General features: G+C 34.4%; 2 protein-coding genes across 2 annotated transcripts; one reads left to right on the forward strand and one right to left on the reverse strand.

Annotated features, from left to right (window-relative positions):
* The first annotated feature begins 5,490 nt into the window (after window positions 1-5,490).
* On the forward strand, window positions 5,491-6,273 carry LOC149262088 (uncharacterized). Its single transcript, XM_089374465.1, has one exon. The coding sequence runs from the start codon at window positions 5,491-5,493 to the stop codon at window positions 6,271-6,273; it is 783 nt and encodes a 260-aa protein (XP_089230591.1).
* A 604-nt stretch (window positions 6,274-6,877) lies between these two features.
* LOC149262089 (linamarin synthase 2-like) lies at window positions 6,878-12,692 on the reverse strand. The gene is made up of 7 exons (XM_089374475.1): window positions 12,197-12,692; window positions 11,553-12,010; window positions 11,065-11,338; window positions 10,739-10,818; window positions 10,537-10,609; window positions 9,068-9,126; window positions 6,878-6,997 (listed from the first exon to the last, which is right to left on the reverse strand). The coding sequence occupies exons 1-7, from the start codon at window positions 12,690-12,692 to the stop codon at window positions 6,878-6,880; spliced, it is 1,560 nt and encodes a 519-aa protein (XP_089230601.1).
* Window positions 12,693-16,099: the final 3,407 nt, after the last annotated feature.

A 16,099-nucleotide genomic window follows, 5' to 3' on the forward strand; every position in this document is an offset into this window, starting at 1 on the left:
CCAACCAAGTGAGCCCTTAACTCAACTCAGACACATTACAATGGAGAATATCCAATCCTTTTAAAGGCTTCATCATATGTAACCCATGGGATGTAATACCATAGGCCACCAAAACCATGTGCCTAAAACCACCATTATGGACCTAACAACTTTGACTCTTTCATCAAGTCAAGTTTACCATAATAAGAAAGGTGTAGAGATAAAAAGAGTGATGTAGAAATGAAAAGACGAAGAGTGGAGGGGAATACGAAAAGGGAAAGAGAGATAGGGAAAGATAGAAGGGGGGCTTAGGGGCGAAGAGAAAGATAAGAAGGATACATAGGAAGAGAGATATAGAGAGAAAGGGGTAGAGAGAGGAAAAGAGATATAGAGAGAAAGGGGGGAGGAGGTTCAGGGAAAAGTGGGAGAGAGATATGGGGGCCATGAGAATTGGGAAAGATGGTGAGTGATGGAGAAAACAATGTGTTCATGATATAGAATGTGTGAGCATTGTTATAATGCATACACATTAATAAAATGTGTGCCTCTTAACAATGCACATGGATCACTAATTTCAAAAATATTTGGTGAGAGCACTTTTTTTCAATTATGTATTGGGCTAGGTGAGCACTTTGGTTTTAAGCTTTTTAGATGTTCCTGTTTTTCAACCATGTTTTTGTATATTGTCTAAGTGATTGTTGCTAATGAAACTAAATACACTTTAGAGATTTGTGTGCAATTTCTAAATATATAAAATTTTGGAGAAATTAATAATAATAAAAAATAATGTTTTTTTTTTGACATATATCAAACTTATAAGGAAAATAGGTCTTTTATTTCTCCTATAAAATTTTATTGGTTGATTTATTTTGAAATAGGAAAGGAGCTTGCACTAGTACAAATGAATATTTACGTAGTAAAAAGAAAGAAATAAAATTACAAATAATGTTAATAACTTCATACTTGGGCAGAACGGTCAACCTCATCATTTGAAGCCTTCAATATGTTTCTTAATTTAAGAAAAAGACATAAATTCAAATTAAAAATTATTATGGATAAATAACACCTCATAATTACTATTATAAATTTGTTTAAAAAAATCCATTACTTGCATACCAAACTCAAGGCCTAATTTGATCAGATGCATTATGTTTTAGAAAAAAAAATAACATAACAATTTTAGATAAATTGATTTTCTAAGTTTCATCATTTTATATGAGGTGGTAAAAATATTTGGAAGTATCTCTAATGAATTTTTTTAGTGATTAAATTTCCATTGCAACTAAAGTGTCATAATTGGGAAGCATTACATTACAAAATTCCTAAAAATAATAGAAGGACAAATTGATATATAGAGTTCTTCTTATTATTAATATCTAAATTCCTCATCAACATTTATTGATTGAAATGGTATTTGCTATGGAATATAGTCTAAGGAAAAATGTTATTTTGTTGCTTAACAAGCTATGCACCCTCACTTATGATTTCTTGATTCCTAGTGACCAAGAGACATAGCTTCTTATATTAAGTACCTTAAATTCTTCACGCTCCAAAGTTTCAATAAACAATATAGTCTCAATTTCAGTGAGGATAAAATTTAACATCAATCCTTTCCATAGAAAACAAATATAATTCCAAGAAATAATATTTGTATACCAAATTATCTTTTAAATTTTTATTAGTGATAATAATTTTTATTCCTAATTATTATCCATTTGCTATTACCTTTTGAACGCCCTTTCTTAATTCTCCCTAATGTTAGGAAATGAGATCTCGATTTGCAAATATTTATGAAAGTTCAAAATTCAAACTCACTGAATATAACATATATATTTATAATCATATAAAATGTATAGAACATTTAAAAAGATATTTGCATTTTAATAATCATAATCAATTATTATATTAATCACTATAAATCTATTTTAATTGTGGATTTAGCAAGAGCCAAGAGGGATTAAATCTCTCCATATACAAACCTCATTTTAAGTATAAAACTTGAGGAAAGACTTGCAACGTGGAGAAATTTGATTCCTTTAGCCCTTGGTAGATCCAAAATTAAGATAGATCTATACTGATTCTTCATAATATTATATATATTTATATAAATTTCACATTTTTAGATATAAAAATATTTTTAATTTTAATTTTATTAAAATTTCGATGATACATATCATTAGATGTTTTATAACTTTTTTTTAATAAAAATAATTTTTAATTTTAATTTTCTTAAAACCTTTATGATACATATAATTATATGTTTTATAATTTCTCTAGTATTATATAATTTTATATATATATATATATATAATTAATTTAAAATATTAATTATTATTATTAGTCCTTACCAAGGTAAGGCGTTAGCAATTAATTTTCTTGTTGGCTACTCTTGGTTGAGCATTGACATATACAATTTATAATGTTTAACTTTTGAAAAATAAATATATATATTTTCAATATTATTAAAAATAATATTTTTCAAACATTTGATGGACCATAACTTGAAAGTTTTATTCCAGCCTAATCCCATGTGGATAATCTTTTGGAAAAAAAACACTTCATGTGATCAGTATCTTACACATTTTATGTTATAATTTATCTGTATTGTTGCAATATTTATGCATAGTTTTTAGATATTTGTGTAGTGATATATATATAATTTAAAATATCAATTATTATTATTAGTCTTTACCAAGGCAAGGCCCTAGCAATTAATTTTCTTGTTGGCCACTCTTGGTTGAGCATTGACATATACAACTTATAATGTTTAACTTTTGAAAAATAAATATATATATTTTCAATATTATTAAAAATAATAATTTTTCAAACATTTGATGGACCATAACTTGAAAGTTTTATTCGAGCGTAATCCCATGTGGATAATCTTTTGGAAAAACACCTCATGTGATAAGTGTCTTACACATTTTATGTTATAATTTATCTATATTGTTGCAATATTCATGCATAATTTTTAGATATTTATGTACTGATTTTTTTGTAAACTTTGCAAGAAAACCATCCAAAAATAAAACCTTTGAAAATAGCTTATACTTAGATAATTAACATATTTCTCCTTAATTACTTTCCACCATAATTTAAGCAATTACTTCACATCTCAATTATGATTATATAAGCACAATTATTAATATCACATTAACCAATATAAATTATAATTTTTTAAAAACTTAATAAACTACCCTACATCACTTGTTTCTCTTATTTTATTTTATTTAATTTCAATACGATATAAATATTATGATATTTGACAACGCTCATACTTATATTTCAATAATCAAATGTGCTTATATTAAAATTTGAATTAACTATACATTTAATAAAAACGTAAACCCTAGATATTCTGTGTGACGTGAGAGATTTAGTCTGAGCTTGTCAAAATTCCCACCGCTTGCCACGTTCGGAGATCGTTCAGTCCCATGTGGCAGTGACCACTAGGTAAGGAAGGTCGCCTAGGGCCCACCGAAAGCACATTCCCGGAAGATCGTAGACACCAGAGTGGCGGTCACGCTGGGATTGACTTAACTGCTTACGTCAGAGCGAGAGATGCATTCGGGTTAACTCAGATTATCAGATTACATAGTAATGTAGATACATTATAACTACAGTTGAACGCGGATTATCAGAAACCAACTTCCATATTTTATATATATATATAGTAATGATAGATACATTATAACAGTAGACTTTTGAGACTAAATTAGAAACGGGAAGCCACACGCAGTAGACTTTTGAGACTAAATTAGAAACGGGAAGCCACACGCAGCAAACAGGGTTGACTTTCAATATTCAGTTGCCGGAACATCTATACATGTATTGGAATTTGGTGTTTTTGGTCCGTTTGGTAGCGCTACTTCTCTGTTTAAATGTACAGCTTTGAGAATGAAACGGTGGCACCTCCCATGGTAATAGCAGTGGCATTAGATTAACCATTATGATTATCAAAAAAATATTTTGGACACCCAGAATTTTGAAGCCTACAACAACTATAACGGAGATTTTCAAAAATTTCCAACAATTTTTATTAAAATCATATCCAAATCCACTTACCTACGCGACAACGCGAATATAAACTCACTATATCACTATATCGGGTAATGAAACTACCGCATTAATAAATATCTGGTTATTCGTGACATACAGATTGCCCAGACGGTGATGAAGCCGAATAAGTAATAGTGATATGAAATTATGTGATAATAATGATATGTGTTATCGTTAAGAGATCTTTTATAATTTAGTATGAAGAGATATTGTTAGGTAAAAAATGATAAAATCATAAATTAAAAAATATTAATGTAGGTTTTAAATAATATATTTATCTTAATTTTATATTAGATTTTATAGAAATAAAATAATTGAAATTTAAAAAAGAAATCGTTTTTCAGTGTAAAAAAATATGTATTTCTTTCACAAATAATTTCTAAAAATAGCATTATGAATACAACACAAATATTATTGATACTATATGATGTGTAATTAATTCTATACTATGTTCACGTTCTGATTAAACTTTTGATGGCTTCTTCTTGATTCTGCTCCCCATACCTCTAGTTTTAGGAGACAATCTTCATCATTTGTATTTCTGGTTGGCTCCCTTGGAGCCTTGGGGCTGATTTCTCACCATCTTAGGTTTTGTCGCTAATAGCTTCTCAAGAGTTGGCTGGCTGTCTTGGAGCTTTTCGTTGAAAGTTTCCATCGCTCTTTTTTCCCGATCTGTTTTGTGGCCTCTTGTGGATCTCTTGTGATTCTCCTATTTTTCCTTCTTCCTCCGAGCCTTCAGATTCTTGCTCAACTTCTCCAATGTTTCCTTTGGAACTCTCAGCAAGGCTTGCCCCCTTGGGAGAAGACCTTCCTTCAAGTAAGTAAGAAACTCTAGAATAAATGTGAGGCGAAAGCAATCTCAGCTCGAGGGGCCTTCGGTGGGGTGGGCACCCTTTGGAACACTAACAAATTATCAGTCATTACTGAGACCCTCAACTCTCATTGGCTGTTTTTAAAATTGCAGCATGTAGAAACAAATCAGGTTTTTAGTCTCTTCAACGTGTATGTTCCTGTGAATGCTGGGAAAAAAAGGCCTGCTAGGGCTCCTTAATAAACCAAGCAGATCTAATTAATCTCGAGAATATCATCATTGTTGGAGACCTCAACTTCAGTCTCCTATCAGCAAACAAAAGAGGAGTCAGCGTTGTTCGTGGTCCGGCTAGGGAATGGGTAGAGGATCTTATGCAAGATTGGGACTTGCTAGACATCAAGCCAACCTTAGGTAAGTTCACTTGGACTAATAAAAGAATTGGTCCTAACCACATAACTGCCAGGTTGGACAGATTCTATATTCAAAGGTCTTTTCTTCTTCTTGGATTAGAGGCTAGAGTCCATATTCTCCCTTGTGGTACTTCAGACCATAAACCCATCAAGCTGGAACTCGTGTTTCAACTTGATCTTGGACCTATTCCCTTCAGATTTAGCCTGCTTTGGGCTAAGGAAACTGACTTCATGCAATTAGTTAAGGCCATTTGGCTGCAGCTAGTCAAAGGCTCCCCCTTTTTCGTTTGGGAAGAGAAGCTCAGGAGAGTGAAAAGGGCGTTGAAAAGCTGGGTCAAATCTCTGCCCAATCTAGCCAATGAAAGGAAAAATATTCAACGTGCTCTAGAAATTCACCATCTTCAAGTTGAAATAGTTGACATAACAAAAGAGATTCTAGATAAAGAAGCTGTGTTTCAACAAAACTATCACAAGGCCTGTCTAGCTGAGGAAGACTACTGGAGACTTAAGTCTCGTAGTCTCTGGCTTAAAGCAGGGAACATGAATTCTTCTTTCTTTCATAAACAAGCTCAGGCCAGGAAATGTACCAATTCCATTTCCGAAATCAAAGATGGTTATATCATTCACAAGGATAATGCAGACATCAAAAAAGCAGCCTCCCTTCATTTTAAAAGCCTTTATAGTGAACATATAATTCTGGATCAAAATTCAGATATGATGGATGTGGTCCACTCCTTGATTTTTGCTGAAATGAATCACCTCCTTGAAGCTAAAGTAACCAAGAATGAAGTCAAGGATGTCCTTTTATCCATGGACCCAGAAAAAGCCCCTAGGCCGGATGGATTCTCAGCCAGATTCCTCCGAACTCGCTGGCCTATTGTGGAAAAAGATCTCTACAAAAAGGTCCTAAAATCCCAAGTTTGCCAGAAAATCGGAGGAAGCACGAACTCTGCTTTTCTTGCTCTCATTCCCAAAGAGAAGGGGGCCAACTTTGCAATATTGGTTACAAATTGATCACCAAATTCATCGCTAATAGACTGAAGCCCATCCTCCCCAAAATCATACCGGAAAGCCAAGGAGGCTTCATCCAAGGTAGAAATATTGTGGACAATTTCATTCTGGTCCAAGAGGCAATCCACTCAAGCTTGAGGTGCAATGAAAAAGGAATGGTTGTCAAACTTGATTTAGCAAATTCTTTCGATAGAGTTAGGCATAGCTTTCTACTGAAAGTCTTACACAAGCTTGGATTTGGAGAGAATTTTATAAATTGGATTTGGGCTTGCATCTCAGAGCCTTCAATTGCCCCTTTAGTAAATGGCAGAGCTACTGATTTTTTCAAAGCCATGAGAGGGCTCAGGTAGGGGTGCCCTCTGTCACCCCTTCTATTTGTTCTTCAAGCCTCTGTCCTTAGTTTCTACCCAGATAAAAAAAGGGCAGATCAGGATATTGCTGGTCTCTGTATTGCAAGAGGTGTTAAAAACATAAATCATGCCCTCTTTGTGGATGACACCTTGTTATTGGGAGCAGCGTCTGTGATTATGGCCTCCAGATTTAAAATAGATTTGGACGTGTTTTGCATGGTTTTGGGAAGCAGTATAAACAAAGGCAAATGCCATATCTATTGCTGGAACACCACTTCCAACTTGCTTAACTCCATTTCCAGAACCTTTGGTTTCGCCGCATCCTCAAACTCGACTTCCTTCAAGTACTTGGGCCTCTCGGTTTTCCTCAAAAGAGCCTACAACAGAGATTAGAGAAATACAAGAACATGTTTCTTGCCTAGGTTTTTCCTGGATTAACATTGCTGGTAAGTATGTCCTCATTAAATTTGTTCTTTCCAGTCTTCCTTTATTTCAGTTTTCTATCCTTCCTGATCCCTCTCGTATTCTCAGAAAAATGGCGGAGATCATTCCAAATTTTTTTTGGAAGGCTGGATAGCAAAATGAGAAACGATTCTGCTAGTTAGCTGGGAATCCATCTCCAAACCATTGTTGGCAGGAGGCTTGAATTTCAAAAACCTTGGCTATCATAATATTGCAATGGCAGCTAAATTAGTTTAGAGAATTATTGCTCCTAATCCTAGCTGGGCACAGCTAGCTCTTTGGAAAAAATATTTCAAAGGCGAGCATTCTCGTTGCTTAGATCAGCATAGGATGCATCCAAATACGCCCTTTCTGAAGCTTTGCAACAGAACATGTTCTCTCATCAACGCTCATGCCTTCTGGGTTCCCGGTAATGGAAAAAGGATCAATCTTTGGACAGATAAAATATTAAACAATGAGCCACTGGGAGACTGTTGTTCGCTTCAAGCGCTTCGCAGACGGATGAATGAGGCTGGAATGCATACTCTATGGGACATTTCAGTTTGGTAGAATTCACGTTGGGCTGGTTGGAATCTTCAAACGCCCCTAGATTTCTCTATGGAGTGTGAGATCCTGCTTTCCAAGCTCCACGGATTGGCTCCATCGTTGGATCAAAAATGAGACTTAAGAGGATGGGGTACGCTGGCTAGTGGATACACCGTTGATCAAGGTTACGCCAAGCTGTGTGAGTGCCCTCACATGGCCATGAACCTTCAGTCGTGGAAAGGGATTTGGTATTATCCCCCCTACCTAAAATTGATTTCTTCAATTGGTTGCTATGTCACTCCAAAATCTTCACTGATGAAAATCTTCAGAAGCGTGGTTTCCACGGTCCTTCAAGGTGCAACCTTTGTAAGGTAAATCAGGAAAGCATCATTCACCTGATGCTTGAATGCAACTTCACTTTGTAGATTTGGACAGAATTGTTGGGAACTTTGAGTTCCAGCTTCGTGTTGCCTTCCTCCATTCTTGAACGTTTTTCTAAATGGCTGCAAAGGTATCCCAGACCTCCCCCACAAAATAAAATTATCAGAGCTGCTCGGTCTACTCTTCCTAAAATAATCTGTTAGGAGGTTTGGCTTCAGCGAAATAAAAGAATTTTTAGAAACTACGAACATGATGCCAAGATTGTGGTAGTTAAGATTAGATGCCAGCTAAAAGAGTGTCTGAGAGACCATAAAGACGATTTAAATCTCAGCCAGCAAGATATAAATTGGGGCTCCTCTCTCAATCTTCAGTTCCAAAATATTACAAATAGTATCACCCTCCCCAAAGATTGGCAAATAAGAGTTTCAACAAAAGAATTCCAGGTTTGGAATACAAATCAACAAAGATACTCTCTCTTTTTTGATGGGGCTGCAAAGGCCAATCCTGGAAGAGCTAGCGTAGGAGGCATCATATTGAACCAAAATGGCATAAGGATGCACAATTTCACTTGGGGTTTGGGCATTACTTCTAGCATTCAAACTGAGGCTTTGGCTATTTTCCAAGGGCTCAAGTTGCTGAAAGTGCTGAACATCAGGGAGGCTAATGTATTTGGGGACTCTCAGGTCATCATCAACGCTATGGTGACAGATACTAAGCCAACGGATCTAAGGCTTGCAAGGCTGATCTTCAGAATAATAGACCTTGGAGACTCTTTCTAGAATTTGAATTTCTATCATGTGTTGAGAGCTAATAATAAGGAGAAGGAAATTGAAGCCATCAAAGTAACCCTCCTTACTGCTGGAGCCTTACTCAGAGGCAGACAGGAAACATGGGAACCAATTCCTTAATTTAGATAGCTGTCATGTTTTACTGTTTTTTGTTAAACCAGTTTGTATGTATTCATAAACTTGGAAAAATCTCTGAAATTGACCTCATAGTAGCAGTCAAAAAGAGATGTGATCTAAGCATAAATGCCATGGCCTTGCATGGTTAAGTGGTACTTGTGAAATTAGACTCACCTTTTGTAATCCAATTTTTGGCATTAAGGCTAAGTATCTAATATATCCACTACCTGTTTCTGTGAAAAAAACAAAAAACAAAAAAACAAAAAAAAAAACAGAAACAAAAATATATTAATAACAAAAAATATTTTACTATAAATTAAAAATTAAATAATTTTATATCAATTTTAAATAAAGAAAAATAAAAAGATTTAAATTATTATTATTTTTAGTTTTCTATTGTGAGGGAGATTGAGATTTGCAATTCTTTCAATGTTTAAACTTCAAGTTACAAAAATATATTAATAACAAAAAAATATTTTACTATAAATTAAAAATTAGATAATTTTATATCAATTTTAAATAAAGAAAAATAAAAAGATTTAAATTATTATTATTATTATTATTATTATTATTATTTTAAGCTTTCTATTGTGAGGGACATTGAGATTTGCAATTCATTCAATGTTTAAACTTCAAGTTGACATCTAAGTTTTAAAAGGTATATAATTCAATGTATATATATAGAGAGATAAAAAGAGAGAAATATGTAATATTTTAAAAAATATTACTATGAAAAACAATTTTATATGTTATAAAAGCAAATGAAAATTAAAGAATTTTTATAGTTAGTCAATTGTTCAAATTCAGCAAATATTCATTTTAGATTTAACAATAGCCAAGAGTAATAAAATCTCTCAAGTTATACACTCAAAAAGAGGTTTGCATATTGAGAGATTTGATCCTTCTCAGTCCTAGGTAGATCCAAAATTAAGATAATCTATATTGGTGTTAAAATAAGTGATGCTACTTATCTTTAAGAGAAATCAAATCTCTTTCTTGAAATGCAAATATCTTTAAAGTGAAAAAAAAAATTTACCTCTATTAACCCTTAATATTTTGAAATGAAAAAAAAGTTGATTCCTATATACACTTATGAAATCTAAAATTAAAATAAATCAAAACTATAAATATACACCATAAAATTCTTCAAATATTTGTAAAACGGATCTCTCACTACGAGCTAGACTTGTAATAAACTTTACTTCCCTGGAACGTGATTGTGCACTCCTAAAGGCAATATATCTAACATATTTATTTATTCTTGATCAGGGGTTAAATTTGACGGGTGACCCTACTCCTCAAGGAATTTTTTTATGACGTTTTTATTTTTAAACTGCCCATCATATGACTTTTAAAATTTATTTGTACAAGTTTCCATAATTGTTTTTGTATATCAACACAATCAACATATGCATATGGAATTGCTACAAATCTTAATTCATGCTTGTGAAAAAGCCCTTCCTTATCACAAATTTTTTAAAAACCAAATTTAGAGGCATCTATAAATTTAGATAAATAACATGTGCGTATACGGGCGTCAAATTTACCTAAAATATAAGAACCAGACCCTCTATTATTTTCTGTATAGAGAATTGAAGAGAAAAGAATGGCAGAGAAGGCAAAAATAAGCTTTGAAGACTCACTTATTGTAGGGATATTCTTGCGAATCTCAGCACCAAGAATGTCGAATTCATCCAATCTTTTGCCGAAGGCCGCCTGCTGCAAGACTAAATTTAAATATTCTCAGTGCTTGTAGATTTATGCTGAAATACATGCAAATTTTGACAAAAGAAAACCCCGGCTTTTGTTCAATTTCCATAAAGAGAAATTGAAGCTGAAATTTACCTCTATTAAAGCTACATGGAACGAACTATCAGGGTTTGTAAGAGCTGTTACAGCATCCTCGCTTCGCTCAAACGTTGTCACTGCGATATCCATCAGATTTTGGAGAAATGAATCAAAAGCACAAAATAGTGAGTATCAACGAATTTGATCGTGTTCTCCACTGTCTCACTTAAAGGTATTTTTACTGTAATTTGAAATTGTATTGTCATAATTTTAACAAGGAAGCAATCTTAACAACGGTCTGGCACAAAGTTTCAATAGTCAGTAAAGGAAGTATGGTTAAATTTTACTTTAAAAACCATAAATGAAGTGAAAATTCCTCTTACCTCCGTATCTACATGCTTCCAGTTTGGCCTTAATGTCATTGAGAGTGGCAGGATCTTTGTCTACTACAAGTACATGTAATCCTTTAGGAAAGTCCTTCCATAGATTGCAGTCTTCTAGTACTTGCAACATTGCCGATCTGCAGCTTTCACTTCCTAATGCAGGTTTAACCTTGGCGCTGCACAAATATTCCGCCAGAGAATTGTCGATCCACCCAAGACCGAGTACATACCCAGAAGCCCTTGTTATTGCTCGTTTACTTAGCAAAACATTGACCTATTTAAAGAAATCACATTCGTCGTTTCAGCGGGAGTCTGTAGAACCTGCACAGCGCCCGACTGCGAAAGCCTGGAAGACACAGACTAGATTAAGAAGAGAGCAGCTCTGAAAGTCTTTCGCGGGAGATTAATGCACATCTCACATGCAAAAATTCCGTATTCTTCCGCAATAATTATTTGAAAAGGATCAACCCTAAAAGCTTGGGCACAACCTGCTTGCTCGCCTCTAACCCCCACGCGATCTCTACCAGATCCTTGTCGGATATGACAGCTATACTTCCAAAGCAAACATAGATAACTGAAGACGGCACCTGACCGTCCAACCATTTCACACAGTCGGTTTCTTCAGTCCAGATGCTGTCAGACAGATGGGATTTTCGATTCTCATCACTTTCTGCTGCGTGTAAAAGAGGGCCAAGAGAATACAAGGGTGGAACTCTTATCCGGAGTGCGTCGAGTACAGGACCCTCCAGCTCATCAAAGGTATTGAGTATTACCATGTCGGCTTCCAGAGAGGCCTGCCCTTCACTTTTCATATGCTCAAACATGTAGCCCTTTGCAGATTCTGCGACTTGCAAGAAACTGGGAAGGTCTTTGACATGCAGCGGGGGCATTCCAGGAATGCACGTCAGTATTTCTTCCATGTATCCATTTGTAAAACACCTCTCATCTGCAGTAAACCATTGCATTTAGTCCTTCAAATCCATTAATGGAGAGGAGTTGAGGATGGAAACTTGGAATTAACTTATTTCAAAAGAAATTCAAACTCAACTGACCTTAGTGCAATCAGACAACAAAACTCATATGAAAAGAAAAAAAGTACAGGGAGATGAAAAGAATTGCCATAGTGATATACCTTTGAGAGGAACATAACCATTTTCAACGAGAAGAGGCATGAAGAAATAAGCTGAGAAGCCACAAGCGCTGAGCGTCCAGAAAGATACTCTGGGAACTCCCAGCTTCCTCGCGGTATTCTGCGGAAAGGAAAGAACCCCATCAGAAATAATACATGTCACGGGAGGAACGTCTGGCTGTAAATTCTTCAACTTGTCAATGAGCTTGTCGAAATGCAGAGGGGCGTTGTCATTCAAGGACTCAGATAGCTCATCTAGTTTGAGGGTCCGGCCATGGTCGGCAGGCAGGCCGTCTGGAATAGTTTCAAATCTGAAGTCCGCCGGGTGAGATTTCAGGGACTCCGATCCAGACCTAACCCACCGCTCTTGTATATAATCGGTGTTAACGAATGTGATATAAAAACCTCGGGCGTATAAGATTCTGGAAAGTTGCAGCATGGGCCTAATGTGACCTTCAGTGGGAAAAGGGAACATGACAGCATGAGGTCGGCTCGTCATACCAGCGCTATTACGGATGTACTTCAGTAACACAGAAGAGGGCCGATTCTCAGAGCGAGAGAGAATAGATGCGAATCGCCCTTAATGTTCCACCACGCCGACGATCTCCTTCGTCCTTTTGAATCCAAGTTCCAGTACCTCGAGGCTCGAACCGGTCCATTTCAATCACTTTAAGTTTTAACTTACGGGTGCCAGGTGGATTATACAGTGTAAAAAATATATACGGTAACGTTATATATATATAAAAAAATTTATAAAAAAAAAAATTTAAAACTTTTAATTTTTAAACCTGCCCGTCACATTGACGTTTTTAAAAATTAATCGCAAGTTGCAGAGGACGTGGAGATTTGAAATTAAAACGTATTTTACGAGTAAAAAGGCTAAATACGGGTATACGGGTGTCAAATTTAACCCTGTTCTTGATGTTCGATGCAAAGAAGATAAATAAATACCATGGACTTCGATTGTGATGGTGTGATGACGTCACTTCTCAGAAAACTGACGTATCTCTTCAACGTGAGCAATGACATGTAACAGAACACTACATGTATTCCATATATGCCACGTCATGTAGTTCCCATCTTTTGAGCAATATGACAGACATGAGAGAATTTAACTAATGGATATGAATAAAGTTAACAACTTCAGTTTTCTCATATTCATCAAAATTCTGAAATATTTTGGAATTTACAATTTCATTAGCAAAGTACTTTGAAATTTACAATCTCATTCACAATATTTACAGGGTGGTTTGGTTCAAATTTTCGCAACCTGGCATTTATATCATTTAAAATATTTTACTGGTCATGTAGTTAACAATTTGTTGGATTAATTACCAATATTTTAGGTATTGATCACCGATATTTTAAGTATCGATCATAATATTCAGAAGTTTACTAATAATTCTCTTGGATTTTGGTGTAATAACAAAGTTCAGCCTAACATACAATAAAAGCCTTAATCATGTCAAATTTCGCCAAATCATATTGAAAAAAGTTTTCTTGAAATAATAATAATAAAAGTTAAGAAATTTACTGAATCACATAGACAAACAACCCACCATCATTGTAATAAACTCTTAAAACCCAATCAGCGTCCGCAACGAAACTTAGTAAATTTCTTATATTCTGCATAAGGGATCGACGTACAGAAGTCTTACCAATACTTCCTTCGTAACTTAAGAAACAAACAGAAACTACCGACTCACGTATATTTCCAAATAAAGAACCTTCAAATAGGAAAGAAGGTTAACAATTTCCTATAAGTTGGATTATTTTAGTAGAGTTTTTTTAATTGAAACTTTTGTATTCTTTTCAATTTTTTCCTTTGTTAAAATTTATAAGAATATAGATAATAAAACTAGATCATTTTAGCAGGTTAAAAATTAATCAGTACTGACTTAGTTTTTCAGTCCTTCCTAGCTTATTTCTGGAAAATTTTGACTTTTGTTACTTGATTACGGTTAGTGGTTAAATAGGGTTGATACTTGAAATGATATCGTCAATGGTTATTTAAAACAGTGTAGTTTAATTCTTTTAAATAGACTAGAAAATAATAAGCAATAAGGAGTGGGCAAAACTGGAGATATATAGGAAACCCATCGCAGCTAGAATATCTTCTTTATTTACATTTTGCTGCTACATAGCACGCTGCGCAGACAAATGATTCCAGACAAATGTTTCAGTTACCGTGCAAGATTCAGAAGCAAACGTAAGTTACCCTGCCAAATCTCTATCTTTCATATCCGGGCGATTTCGGAAAATGCTTAAAACCACCGCCGCAGGGAGAGAGCAAAGACGTTGCAATTTGGAGGGGTGATATTGGGGTGAGAGGGGTTGCCTATTTCGATTAGAAATTTAGTTTAAACCATAAATGGTAATTATTATGTGATTAAAAATTTAGTTTAAACAATATATCGTAATTATTAATAGTTGATATTGTAAAATTAGGTGGATTGGCAGGTGTGTTTTGAAATATGGGTTTTATACTTTTAATTTAATTATCAATAAATATTAGATGGTGGTAGGATCTTATTTTTATAAAAAAAAAAATTAATACTATACATAGATCAAAAGTTGAGATTTATTTTTAAAGTTGTTACATATTTTTTTCTCTTTTAGTTAAATTAATTAATTAAAAAGATTGTTATACCAATTAGTGTCATTGATGGTTTTTTGAGTATGTGGTATTGATAAACCATGGTATCATCCCATGATATCTTAACTAAGTCTATTTATAGGTTAAGAATCTCTATGATAAAGTGAGGTGAATCTTAACTGTTAATTCTTTTCATCATTAATAATACTAATAATTATTAATATTAACTATCACACCACATTTACTAATGTGGTTGATATACCCAGATTGATGTAAAAAAGGTGGAAAATGTTGTCCATGGACATATATCAACCACATTAGTAGATGTGGTTGTGCTAGTTATAACCGAAGTGTAGGGTGCATTGATTAACCATGGTTGACCATGGATGACGAGGGTTGATGAGGTTGATCAAGGTTGATGTGGTTGACCATGATCAAGCTTACATTAATGTTAAATTAGTGTTACAAAAATGATTATATTAATAGTATGGTTAATGAGCTTGACCATGTTCGACCATTCTAACCATGGTTGGCCATTAGGAGTTAGAAGAACATGGAATGTTCTAGGTTGACTATGCTTGACTAAAGATGACCAAGTTTGATCATGGTTGATTATGGTTCATCATGGTTGATCATAGTTGACCATGATTGATCATGGTTGGCCATATCCAAAAATATAAACTTTTTTCATGGTTGACAATATTCAACCATGGTAGATCATGGTTGATCATATTCAACCACGATTGATAATGGTTGACAATGTTTGACCATGGTTGATAGTGGTTGATACTGGCATATTCTCATTGCAGTGGTTAACCATAATAAACCATTGTTAAAGGTTGACAATGGTTGACTATGGTTGACCACTAACTGGCGATAGTTGGCAATGGTTAACCATGATTGATAGTGGTTGATTATGGTTAACCATAGCTGACAGTGGTTGACGATGGTTGGCAATGGTTGACAATAGTTAACCATGGTTGACCATGGTTGACATTGGTGGCAATGATTGACCATAGTTGAGTCTAGTTGATTAATGATGATGATTAACAATGGTTGACAATGGTTGATAATAGTTAATAGTGATTGGAAATGGTTGGCCATGGTTGACTATGGTTGCCAATGGTTGACCATTGTCAAAGGTTGATAATGGTTGACCATATTCAACCATTGTCAATGGTTGACAATGATTGACCATGGTTGACAATGGTCATTAAGCATTGTCATCCATTCTCAACCATGTAGTTGTTAAGGTTGAGTATTGTTAAACATGGTAAACATAGGGTTGACCATATTTGATCATAGTTAAC

This window comes from Pinus tabuliformis, chromosome 6, assembly GCF_031772625.1.
Source record: "Pinus tabuliformis cultivar Carrire ecotype Pingquan chromosome 6, CPIR1, whole genome shotgun sequence".
NCBI lineage: Eukaryota > Viridiplantae > Streptophyta > Pinopsida > Pinales > Pinaceae > Pinus > Pinus tabuliformis.